This window comes from Schistocerca serialis, chromosome 1, assembly GCF_023864345.2.
Source record: "Schistocerca serialis cubense isolate TAMUIC-IGC-003099 chromosome 1, iqSchSeri2.2, whole genome shotgun sequence".
NCBI lineage: Eukaryota > Metazoa > Arthropoda > Insecta > Orthoptera > Acrididae > Schistocerca > Schistocerca serialis.
In genome coordinates this window covers 119,708,136-119,721,735 of record NC_064638.1, presented here as the reverse complement: position 1 = coordinate 119,721,735, position 13,600 = coordinate 119,708,136, and the positions used below count along the sequence as shown (strand labels likewise).

General features: G+C 40.8%; 1 protein-coding gene across 2 annotated transcripts in view; it reads right to left on the bottom strand.

Moving 5' to 3' along the window:
* Window positions 1–2,777: 2,777 nt before the first annotated feature.
* Window positions 2,778–13,600, bottom strand: part of LOC126463683 (1,5-anhydro-D-fructose reductase-like) — a 70,719-nt gene continuing 59,896 nt past the window's right edge. Inside the window, exons 6-8 of one of the 2 annotated variants that reach the window (XM_050096179.1) lie at window positions 12,845–12,942; window positions 4,045–4,191; window positions 2,778–2,953 (exon numbers count right to left, since the gene is read on the bottom strand). In XM_050096179.1, the coding sequence (XP_049952136.1) occupies window positions 4,059–4,191; window positions 12,845–12,942 (231 nt within the window). In that variant the 3' untranslated portion in view covers window positions 2,778–2,953; window positions 4,045–4,058. The remainder of the gene's footprint in view (window positions 2,954–4,044; window positions 4,192–12,844; window positions 12,943–13,600) is intronic. The other variant, XM_050096178.1, reaches the window with a different exon arrangement.

The following is a 13,600-nucleotide window of genomic DNA, read 5'->3' as shown; positions in this document are numbered from 1 at the left end:
TCCACCTTTCTGCTTTCCCTTCTTTGCTTAGAACTGGGTTTCCATCTGAGCTCTTGATGTTCATACAAGTGGTTCTCTTATCTCCAAAGGTCTCTTTAATTTTCCTGTAGGCAGTATCTATCTTACCCCTAGTGAGATAAGCCTCTACATCCTTACATTTGTCCTCTAGCCATCCCTGCTTAGCCATTTTGCACTTCCTGTCAATCTCATTTTTGAGATGTTTGTATTCCTTTTTGCCTGCTTCATTTACTGCATTTTTATATTTTCTCCTTTCATCAATTAAATTCAATATTTCTTCTGTTACCCAAGGATTTCTACTAACCCTCTCCTTTTTACCTACTTGATCATCTGCTGCCTTCACTACTTCATCCCTCAGAGCTACCCATTCTTCTTCTACTGTATTTCTTTCTCCCATTCCTTTCAATTGTTCTCTTATGCTCTCCCTGAAACTCTGTACAACCTCTGGTTCTTTCAGTTTATCCAGCTCCCATCCCCTTAAATTCCCACCTTTTTGCAGTTTCTACAGTTTTAATCTACAGGTCATAACCAATAGATTGTGGTCAGAGTCCACATCTGCCCCTGGAAATGTCTTACAATTTAAAACCTGGTTCCTAAATCTCTGTCTTACCATTATATAATCTATCTGATACCTTTTAGTATCTCCAGGGTTCTTCCATGTATACAACCTTCTATCATGATTCTTAAACCAATGTTAGCTATGATTAAGTTGTGCTCTGTGCAAAATTCTATCAGGCGGCTTCCTCTTTCATTTCTTAGCCCCAATCCATATTCACCTACTACGTTTCCTTCTCTCCCTTTTCCTACACTCGAATTCCAGTCACCCATGACTATTAAATTTTCGTCTCCCTTCACAATCTGAATAATTTCTTTTATTTCATCATACATTTCTTCAATTTCTTCGTCATCTGCAGAGCTAGTTGGCATATAAACTTGTACTACTGTAGTAGGTGTGGGCTTCGTATCTATCTTGGCCACAATAATGCGTTCACTATGCTGTTTGTAGTAGCTTACCCGCATTCCTATTTTCCTATTCATTATTAAACCTACTCCTGCATTACCCCTATTTGATTTTGTGTTTATAACCCTGTAGTCATCTGACCAGAAGTCTTGTTCCTCCTGCCACCGAACTTCACTAATTCCCACTATATCTAACTTCAACCTATCCATTTCCCTTTTTAAATTTTCTAACCTACCTGCCCGATTAAGGGATCTGACATTCCACACTCCGATCCGTAGAACGCCAGTTTTCTTTCTCCTGATAACGACGTCCTCTTGAGTAGTCCCCGCCCGGAGATCCGAATGGGGGACTATTTTACCTCCGGAATATTTTACCCAAGAGGACGCCATCATCATGTAATCATACAGTAAAGCTGCATGCCCTCGGGAAAAATTACGGCTGTAGTTTCCCCTTGCTTTCACCGTTCGCAGTACCAGCACAGCAAGGCCGTTTTGGTTATTGTTACAAGGCCAGATCAGTCGATCATCCAGACTGTTGCCCTTGCAACTACTGAAAAGGCTGCTGCCCCTCTTCAGGAACCACACGTTTGTCTGGCCTCTCAACAGATACCCCTCCGTTGTGGTTGTACCTACGGTACGGCTATCTGTATGTGAGAGATGTTTGTGTAAAAACGTTATTCAGGAAGTTAGTATTTAGAGAACTTCCTACTGAGCACACTTTGTGTTGACATATGTACAGAGAGGATGAAAGAAGCATGGGCACAGGGCATCATCAAAGTGCAAAAGTGATCAAGCATCTCCATCTGCTGTGAAAGGGTCACTTATGCTTTGGTATCATTGCTTGATGGAGTTTTGGAAGGCAGAGAGAAAGAGGCATTGCCTACAATGTCAATGCCCAGAAACAATCAAACAAAGCAGAAGAGAAATGTCACTCTTCTGTGATGTTATGTGATTCACTTCAAAAATGTTGATCTAGTTAATATGAGATGTGCTTTGTATATAAATGTTTCACTAGAGCAACAAAATATAGAAGAATTCTTTAAAAGGCAGTTATGTCATTTTGCAGCTTGAATATTATACAGCTCTCTTACAGCTCTCTATTCTGTGCAAATAGAAACAAAGTCACATGGCGAGAGTTGGTGGCACTGCAGAACAAGTCCACAGCATCAAGAAACTATGAGAAGGCAACTCTAAGAAAATAGTCAAGGTAAACGTTTATGGGCAGCATCACGGGACAGATCGTTGAAATGTAACAGCTAACTGCTAACACACATGCCAATGTCAACCATCTCTTCTCAAGATGCCAGCATGTTATTGCTGCTGTGTAGAAACATTTATAAATTCCTTCATGATATCTTTAATGCAGTATACTGGCCACTTTTAAAGCTTGAAAGTCTAAGTATAACATTTTAAAATACATTAGCAACCAAGAAACTCCTGTAAACAAAGCACCATTCTGTGATAAGATGCTGTGTTATTTGCAAAGAGAATCATTATCAGGACTGATTAGAAAGAGTCAACAATTTTTCCTTGAACTGTTGGAGGTGAATCTCTGAATAACTCTTTTTTCTGGTACACTACATGACTTGTCAGATCTAAGAGCAAGAACATGGGTCATGAAGAGAGAGAGCCATTCACTTCTGACTGTGTGCGGCAGTCAACGTGTTAAATTATCGCTTTTACGTGAGAGACTGTACTCTGTTTTGTGTAACGTTTCATCAATGAAGAGTGTTATGAAGGTGAAGTGTTCAGTTATACTGCACATAACTTTGACAAGGAGATAGGTTTAAAACACTAAATAATTTCTGTACATTTATTTAATGCATCAGAAGAATCATTTATATCTCATTCATTTCTCAACAATTTTTATGCCATCTATATATTTCTTGATTTATCTAATCATATAAATACCCTGAGAGAGCGTTCTCGAATGCCTGTCCTGTTATGATCCACTGTGATGAGCTGAAACATAGAACTGAAGTTCTTCATTCAAACATTTGCAAAGTATTCACAATTTTTATCAATTCTACTTGCATCATTTCATTCAAAAGTTACATATTTGCTAACTTATTACTCACAGAGTGATTATCAAAATCGTTCAAATTGAGGGGCATGAAAGGGAAGCAGTGGTTGGGAAGCGAGTGGGACAGGGTTGTAGCCTCTCCCTGATGTTATTCAATCTGTATATTGAGCAAGCACTTAAGGAAACAAAAGAAAAATTCGGAGTAGGTATTAAAATCCATGGAGAAGATATAAAACCTTGAGGTTCGCCGATGACATTGTAATTCTGTCAGAGACAGCAAAGGACTTGGAAGAGCAGTTGAACGGAATGGATAGCATCTTGAAAGGAGGATATAAGATGAACATCAACAAAAGCAAAATGAGGATAATGGAATGTAGTCGAATTAGGTCGGGAGATGCTGAGGGTATTAGATTAGGAAATGAGACACTTAAAGTAGTAAAGGAGTTTTGCTATTTGGGGAGCAAAATAACTGATGATGGTCGAAGTAGAGAGGATATAAAATGTAGACTGGCAATGGCAAGGAAAGCGTTTCTGAAGAAGAGAAATTTGTTAACATCGAGTATAGATTTAAGTGTCAGGAAGTCATTTCCGAAAGTATTTGTATGGAGTGTAGCCATGTATGAGAGTGAAACATGGACGATAAATAGTTTGAACAAGAAGAGAATAGAAGCTTTCAAAATGTGGTGCTACAGAAGAATGCTGAAGATTAGAAGGGTAGATCACATAACTAATGAGGAGATATTGAATAGGACTGGGGAGAAGAGAAGTTTGTGGAACAACTTGACTAGGAGAAGGGATCGATTGGTAGGACATGTTCTGGGGCATCAAGGGATCACTAATTTAGCATTGGAGGGCAGTGTGGAGGGTAAAAATCGTAGAGGGAGACCAAGAGATGAATACACCAAGCAGATTCAGAAGGATGTAGGTTACAGTAGGTACTGGGAAGATGAAGAAGCTTGCACAGGATAGAGTAGCATGGAGAGCTGCATCAAACCAGTCTCAGGACTGAAGACCACAACAACAACAATATTTTTTCTACTTACTTGTACTAAGTTTCTCAAACATTTTGCACACAGACGGCATTAAGTGGCTTAGCCACCTGTTTTTCTTCTGATGAGAAAACATTGTTGACATCATTATGAGTATCTTTCTTTGTTCCCTTGAAGGGATACTCAGGATGGTTTTCAACCCTGAAATTGCACAGACTTATTAGAATTAGATCATAACATACAATGTTCATTGTTTAATGATTATAAATAATGAAAGGATTTAAAGTATGATCTTACCATACAGTTGAGATACTTAGTAGTCAATAAGCATACTGATAACATTGCTAATCTTTTGGGCAGGTCCTTCTTCAGAGCTAAGTAGTTAAGAATAAACATACACATACACTGATACATTAACAGTTGATTCAATAAGTTCATACCATTATATCTGGTGAACTGATTTTCAGTTCTTAACACAGCCACAGTAGAACCTTGTATATGATTATAATGTCCTGAGCAGCTATAATGTACTGCACTTCAACTGGGGTGTGGCATTAGTTAGTTAGTTAGTTACTTGTTTCATAGATCAAGTTCATGATAAATGTTATGATGTGGAATGTTTCAACAGAACAAACATAAAACACCTTGTTTGTAATAAAAAGAAGGACAAGACAGATTGTGATCATTGTTTAGAGACTGGCAGATAGTGCCACATCTACAAAATGATTACACTTTCAACTCTAAAGGACCAACATTTACTGTGCCACAAAATGTTCATGTTAGTATAGCACCAGGTTGTGAATCCAAGCATTCAGATATTGCAGCATGGAGTTTTACAGGTCTCAGATGCAGTTCTGTGATAATACAGCCCATGCTGCTCACACCTGAGCATGCAGTTGCTCCAGATTGAGGGATGGAGATGGAGTCCTGATGACATGCTTCATGTAATCCCCCATTTTGCGATTGAGGGGAGAGTTGGCGAAGTGAATGGTAATGTAAGAGTTTCCACAGCTGCAAAGATATGCTCAGGAAGTGGCAGAAATATGAGGACAAGCATTGTCCTGTTCAAATAGAGCATGGGGGTGGGTGTTCACGAACAGCAAAGCCACCATTTGCAGGACCCCATCCATATACCGTCTGGCTGTCATGGAGCCCTTTAGGAACACTAATGGTGTAAAGCGAGCAACATGGGATGCACTATAGCAGGATTACACTTGAGATCTCTATTACTCTATGCTGTGATGTCTGCACACTTGGATTTACAACCACAGGAGCCTGACACCATACTAACATGAACAGGCACCATACGATATTGCTTCACATGCCATTGCATTAAGCTGGCAGGACCTGTGATGAGAGACCACTCTTCGTGGCGCACCCCCACTGCACCTCCAGATAAAGACCTGCCTCTGAGGCATAAATGGGACTTCTCACTAAAGATGAACTGCTGTCAACCTGCAGGGGCCCATGCCCATTGTTGCTGATGACAGGTGTGTGTGTGTGTGTGTGTGTGTGCGGGTGGGTGGGGATGGGGGAATGTTAGGTGTGCTCAACGATGAGTTTATCAGCACCCACAATGAAATTTTTAGGAAGGAATTCGGTTGCAATGGAGAAAATGTCAGGAAAGAAATAAAAAGTAATCTGAAATAAAATTGTACTCACTCTCTCCCAATTGACCGGTGAATACCCACACAACTACACTAGCTCACATCATGAAATTGTTCAGATGTTCTAAAACTGTTATGTGAATTGAAACAAGACAAGAGGAAAGCTACAATAAATACCCAGGACTATGTGACGGGTGATCACTAAGAAGAAGCACGGATGAGCCAACCACCCCAATAACACCTTAAAAACATCACCTTGAAATTTTAAGGAACAAGTGAAACAGTTCACAAAGTTTTCAAAATTTTAACATATTCATTTGATAGTCAGATAAAGTAGGGGTCAAATCTGTTGACAAATGAATTGTCCCCTTTGGTCTGGAAATAAAACACAGACTAGTAAAATGTGGCATCCTGAGATCTATACATGAAGAGCACCACACATTGGAGGGTTCTCTCACCAGAGCTAGAAGCCACACATCATACAGCTGTGGCCTATGTGAAGGTGAATGAGGAGGACCTAATCCTACCTGCATGACAGGAAGAAGGTACAGCAGGACAGCATTGTGAACTTATAAGATGCAGCTTACTGTTGTCATTTACAAGTCAATATTCTTCTCATTGACGCATGACTCTGCAAGGTCATAACATGTAACAGCATCACACACTGAAGTATCTGAAGACACGACATGCCTCCTTGGCTGCTACATCCACTTTTTCATTCCCCGTAGTACCCATGTGCCCTGGTACCCAGCAGAAAGTCAGCTTCTTCCCCAGTCTGGTGACATCCTGGACTACTTTATCTGCTGGGTACAGGTGTTGCAGAGGGTGAAGGGCACTCAGAGAATCTGAACAGACAAGGAATTTAGCACTCGAACCACGCTTCTTCTCCTCCAGCGCCTGCAAGATCAGGCATAATTCTGCATAGCAGATAGTAAAGACTTGAGACAGTTGGATCTTGAAGACATGACCAGGGGAAACAACAGAGCAACAAATGGAGTCCCATGTTTAGAGCCATCCATAAATGCAGCAACATAGTTATGGTGCTCAGCTAAAATGACATAAAATAATGTATTAAAAAATATGCAGGAATGCAACCACGTCACTACCGCAGTAAATCTAAAATTATTCTGGGCCTCTGCAGCTATCAGTGTCGTGACACGAGTCAAGTAGGGCACAACATTAGGGGAGTGTGTGTGACAGGCATCATAAGAATCAGCATGCAGCAAACCCTACTTCATGCAACCACCTACCAATGGTACTAGTGCTTATGGGATGTTGCATAGAAGGCAGGACAGAACACTGAATAGCCCCCACCATAACTGTGGGATCTGTTTGCATGTGGTACACAATCTGTTGGTCCTGCCTGCTTGTAGTGCATATTGGATGTCCAGATACTACACGTTATGTGTGCGTTGCCACCAACAACAGCCAGTGTACGATTGGCATAGCACACAACACAACAATAGGAATACTCAGCCTCTGCAGCCCCACTATACAGCCTATGTTAAACTCTTCTAGCTGGACAATCAGCTGTTGAATGTGTCGCCTGGGCACAGTGCATGTTCAGATGACGCAATAGTGATGCTACCAGCTGTTCTACGGGCTGGCATGGCTGTTTTGGGGCTGACAGATCATTGATTTTTAACCTCACGAATTATAAATCACTTGACAGAGCTGGAAGTTCGAGAGAATTTTATTGACATATATTTCTGCAAAAGCATGTACATGTATACTGTGAGTTAATCACGCATTTCACAAGTGACTAAGAATGTTACAAGGTATAAAACTTTGCTTCCACCATTTGCCGATAGGTGGCGACAATGGTAAGTAGCGGTTGAAAGAAACGGATTGCAGACATCAGGCAATTTGCTTGGATCTTGGTCAACATAACCTCATTCAAACATTAGTCAATTTGTCTCTGCATTATAAAGTTGTTCTTGATTGACAATGTTAGTTTACAAGCCTAATTCTCGTCATTTGCAGGAGGTGTTACTGTTTTGTTTCAGTTGAAAAAAAGAGCGGCTGAGTCTCATTGAATGCTCTCAAGTACATATGGTAAGGATGCTATTAGTGAAAGAACGTGTCATGGGTGGTTTCAATGTTTCAAGAACGGTGATTTTAATGTCATAGAACAGCATAGTGGTGGAAGAGAGAATATTTTCGAAGATGCAGTATTGGTAACATTGCTGAGTGAAGACTCGCAGCAAACTCAAGAAGACTGGCATGATTAGTGGCAGTGACACAGCAAGCCATTTCAAAACGTCTCAAGGCTATGGGCATTATTCAGAAAGAAGGAACTTGGATCCCGTGTGAGCTGAAACCAAGAGACGTTGAATGGCGTTTGTGTGTTTGTGAACAGTTGCTTCAGAGGCAAAACTGGAAGGGATATCTGCATCGCTTTTTGATGGGGACGAAAAATGGGTTCATTAAGATAACCCTAAACGCAAAAAATCATGGGGATATCCTGTCCATGCTTCTACGTTGATGGCGAAACTGAATATTCATGGCTCCAAGATCATGCCCTGCATTTGGTGGGACCATTTCGGCATCGTGTACTATGAGGTGTTAAAACCAAGTGAAACAATCACAGGTGCTCGTTATTGAACACAATTAATGGGTTTGAGCAGAGCATTAAGCAATACAGCGAGAGGCACAATAAAGTAATTTTGCAGCACAACACTCGACCCCACGTTGCAAAAGAGGTCAAAACGTACTTGGAAATGGTGAAAATGGGAAGTCCTACCCCACCTGCCATATTCTTCAGACATTGCTCCCTCTGGGTATCACCTGTTTAGATCAATGGTGCATGGCCTGGCTAACCAACACTTTCGATCTCATGAAGAAGTCACAAATTAGATGGATTTGTGGATTGCTTCAAAAGATGAACAATTTTTTTGACACGGGATTTGTACACTGCCCGAAAGATGGGAGAAAGTAGTGACCAGCAATGGAAAATACTTTGAATGATACTTGTGTAACAAATTTGTTCCATTAAAGCCTCAAATGTTGAAAAAAAAATGGTGGAATCAAAGTAGTACACCCTGTACATATTATAGAGCCATAACTTTTTAGTGTCTTACTGGAAATTTTGTCCTCCCTACACAAACTTTGTTTTTGGAATGATTATGATCTCCCTTTTTTCAAATGGGGATGTGAGAATGTGAGGTTAATTTTTAATTCACTGAATGTCTGCTGCATTGCTTCATCAGTGCACTGTTTTACAGACTCTTCTGAGCTATTTGCACCAATTTTCTCACCTATTTTTAAAAAGTAATTATAAAAAATATCTGCTACACATGAATCTCCCTTTACAATGTTACCACTCTCTTTAAAAGAAATATTACTTCTCTGTCTCACTTTTAACAGTACTCGATATTAATTTTATTACTTGAACTGTCAATTTCTCACAAGGTGTGCATACTCCTGGACGTTTCTCTGCAATTTTCGTAATACATTACGGTACTGTAAATAATAAGTAAGTATTTCTGCGTGATTAGTTGTTCTGAATATTTTGTGCATGTCATTTTTTTTCCTTGTGAAGAGACTGTTATGTTCGTAGCAATCCTAGGTTTCTTCAGTGACTTGCCGTCAATGCATTTAATTACCTCCTTGGGAAAACTACTTTCAAAAATGGGTACCAACTTTTTAAGAAATATGTTTAATTTAGAGTTAGCATTAGACTCAGTGTAAACTTACTCCAGTCAGAATTCTTAAGCTTTCTTTAAAAATCTTCTATAGTTCAGCCCTTAATCAGCCTCTCTGATTTCTTAGGGTATTTCTGAACTACAAACAGAGCTATCTGATTGTGATCTGGCAATCTGTTTACTACCAGCTAGGCATGTGTCACTTTAAATCCTACTTGTTGAATTAATACATTATCTACACTGAAGTACCAAAGAAACTGGTATAGGCATGCGTATTCAAATACAGAGATACATAAACAGGCAGAATACAGCACTGCGGTCGGCAACACCTATATAAGACAACAAGCATCTGGTGCAATTGTTAGGTCTGTTACTGCTGCTACAATGGCAGGTTATCAACATTTAAGTGAGTTTGAATGTGGTGTTCTAGTCGGCAAGTGAGCGATGGGATATAGCATCACCAAGATAGTGATGAAGTGGGAATTTTCCCAAATGATCATTTCACGAGTGTACCATGAATATCCTGCAAGAACAGGACTTACGATGAGTGAAGAGAATCATTCAATGTGACAGAAGTGCAACCCTTCTACAAATTGCTACAGATTTCAATGCTGGGCCATCAACAAGTTTCAGTGTGTGAACCTTTCAATGAAACATATTGATATGGGCTTTTGGAGCCGAATGCCCTCTCGTGTACCCTTATTCCGCCTCAGTTACACTATGTCAGCGATTGCTGTGCAAACAAGTTCTCCATGTACGCGTACACCACCATTACTCTACCACGCAAACATAGAGGTTACACTCGTCTGGTGTGAGACGTTCCCTGGGGGGGCCCACTGGGGGCCGAACCGCACAATAACCCTGGGTTCGGTGTGGGGCAGTGGACAGCAGAGGGTTGAAGTGGACTGCGGTAGTCGTCGTGGGGATGTGGACCACTGCGGCTGCGGTGGGGACGGAGCCTCTCCGTTGTTTCTAGGTCCCCGGTTAACATACCCTTGATGACTGCATGACACAAAGCTTTACGCCTTGCCTGGGCCTGTCAACACCAACATTGGACTGTTGATGACTGGAAACATGATGTTAGGTCAGATGAGTCTCATTTCAAATTGTATGGAGTGGATGGACGTGTACAGATACAGACAAACCTCATGAATCCATGGACCCTGCATGTCAGCAGGGAACCATTCAAACTAATGGAGGCTCTGTAACAATGTGGGGATTGTGCAGCTGGAGTCAAATGGGACACCTGATGTGTCCAGACACAACTCTGAGAGGCAGGGGCCTTACACAATATTATGCAGGTGTACCAGTTTCTTTTGCTCTTCAGCATATAACGACAGTAGTGACAGTCTTGAGCAACTTGCCTAGGGTAATTTATGACTGCTATCAAATCTATAAGTGGCTAGAAGTACCTCTGGTTACTTTTCCTCTCAGATTCCTTCAAAAATCACCCCAAATTAACACCCCCCCCCCCCCTTCTGTCTGACACATTGTGTTGGATGGAGTGGGTGAGTGGAGAAAGAAGGTGAGAAGAATCAGAAAGGGTTGGAGGGAAAGGTGGCTGATGGCTGAAGGGGATGGCAGGTGGGTGTGGCGTAGAGGAAACAAGTGAATGATGAGACTATGGGAGCAGAGAGCTCAGCACAGAGTAAGTAGGAGTTGGATGTGGCAGGCAATGAAGTGAAGGAGTGGACTGAGAGGGGAAGATAGAACAGAGGAAGATGAAGACTTTGTAGAGGAGAGTATGAGTGTAGAATATGTGAAGCATGTTGCATGGGAACAGTGTTGGATGATGGTGTGGGACAAGAGCCAGAAGAATTTGAAGCCAGGTGGTTTGCAGGATTGATGGATATGTCAGAAGGACAATTCCCATTTATGTAATGTAGAGAAGCTGGTACTGGAGGGCTTAGATCCAGTCTCCAGATAATAGGTTGTGAATCAAACATTGAAGTTAAGCGTTATGTGCTCAGCACCATATTTACCACTGGATGGTCGCTGATGGCCAATTTGGCTGTGGTCATTCATAATCCATGCTATCTGCCCCCCCTCTTTCCCAAAAGAAGTTGCTCTGTACTGCATGGATAGTAATTCTCCTTACAACACATGCTTCAGTGCCACCATCCTGTTGGCCTCAGTCTCTGTAGCCCCACTCACATGTCCTCTTCCAGCCTGTCTACATGACACTCCCATACCCGCTCCACACATTCTATGCTCTCACACTCCTCTGTTTTATTTCCCCCTCTTGATCTACTCCTCCACCTCATCACTTTATCACGGGCCACACACAACTCACCACACTCGAACCAAGTAGAGCTTATAGATGCCACATTACTATTCCATACCCTTATGCTTTTCTCTCCTAGTAGTCAGCCACCCTTCCCTCCATCATGCTCAAAGCCTCTTTTCTCCCACTGCCCATTCCACCTGACACAACATGTCACCCAGATGAGCTACAGTCCCAATAAAGGGTGACCAGTGTACCCCTTTACACATGCAATTACTGCATTGTAATTTTAATAACACCTACACTTATTTGCCCAAAAGTCTGTATGCACACCACCATTATCCCTATACAGCTTGATACATCTCCATGTCCTCACCACTTTAACAGCTAAGCCCATTTTCATGTGGAGTTGCAATGAGCTCCTGCTAATTCCAAGTTCTGGAACACTCTTTCTGGTCAACTTGCAAGGTGAATGCTTCACTGACACACCAACTTCAGCACATTTCCCTTTGCGTTGATGGATGACTGGAGTGGGAAGCATCCAAATCACTTCCTAGGCAAAAATATTTATTCTCCCACATCATCAAAGTCCTGTGACCTTGTGGCTCTTCACCAAACTGTTCACAAAACCTGTCAATTTTTGTCATACTTCTGTTCATGGACCCATGCGCTTGTTACTATGTGCCTCTCCAAAAGTGAAGTCACTGCTATCTGCGACTGTTCTTACCAAATACAGAAAGGTGAACAATGAACTAATCAGTGCACAGACTTTATTCTCCTCCCTGGGAAGTTGTGTAGCATTTATGCAGCAATTACGTTATAAATTACTTGAGAACCACTGTTGCCATAACGGTGATCAGAATGAGCAGTTCAAATCTTAAATATATTACTATCTCATCATGTCAGATACTTTTAGTTCAGGTGAAAAAGGACTGTCGGGCCATGTTTTACATTGTAGTCAGTCGGAATGAAGTAGCTGTCAATGTGTATTTTGTAATAATAAGCTCTGAAAAATAACACTGTCCAAAAGTTTAGCAATGTTTTGTTTGTGTGGCTGTTGGCTGTTCCATGCCTCCGGTTCTATAGCTCATTACTAGCCTGAATGGTCCCATGGTTATTGTACTACCACAGTGTTTCATAGTTTCTATCTTGAGGAAGAACACTTCGAAATGGGGAACAACTTTCCAGATAAATATCATCAAAGAGATAAACAACTTTTATAGATGACACTGATAACTAGAATTAATGATATTGTCTATACTCTATTTAGGCTTAAAAGGCTACACGCTAGCATAAAAGCTGTTGCCTCTTTACATACAGGCTGTGACACTGTGTGATATTTGAAAAAGTTTTCACAATCAGGTAGCGTAAAGACATACCCTTTGAAGAAGCCAAAATCCAAAATACGTCCTTGTTCTCCATGGTCCAAGTTGTTTAATATTTCCATCTCCTCTGGTGTTAATTCAAAATCGAATATCTGCAAAGGATAATATAACAACAAGCTTTTGTTTAAGTAGGTAAAGTATAGCAATGTAAGTATATATTTCAAGATAAACAGAAAAACAAAGCAGAGAATGTTAAAGATAAAAGTACAGTTAGTGATTACTGGTTGATATTAGAACATTTTTTTCCTGAGCAAATATATTTTGAAAACTGTAGATACACTTCAGATAGTCTAGTTGATGGATTTTTTCACTTTACAGGACTGAAAATGCTAGTATAATGCCTGACACCAAATTTAGTAATGCTTACAATCATTAAAGTTTCTATTAATGTTCCACACCAAAAAAACAACAGTCAGTGACTGAGACAGACTTTAAATGACAAAATTCTGTTAATTAGGGAAAGAATAGATTGCTGCCCACCATGTAAAGGAGAAGTTGAGTTGTGGACAGGCACAACAAAAGGACTGCTATACATTTTAGCTCTCAGTCAAAAGGCCTTCTTCTGAAGTAGAAAGCACACACACATTCATACAACTACAACTCACACATGTGTGACCACTGCCTCTGGCCACAGCAGCCTGTGTCTGGAGCACTGAAGCCATCAAAATAAAAGGTGATTCATGTTTTGTATAGCTACCTTTCAATGAACTACTTATATTTTGCAAAAATGTGAGATTCCCTAAAGTGTAG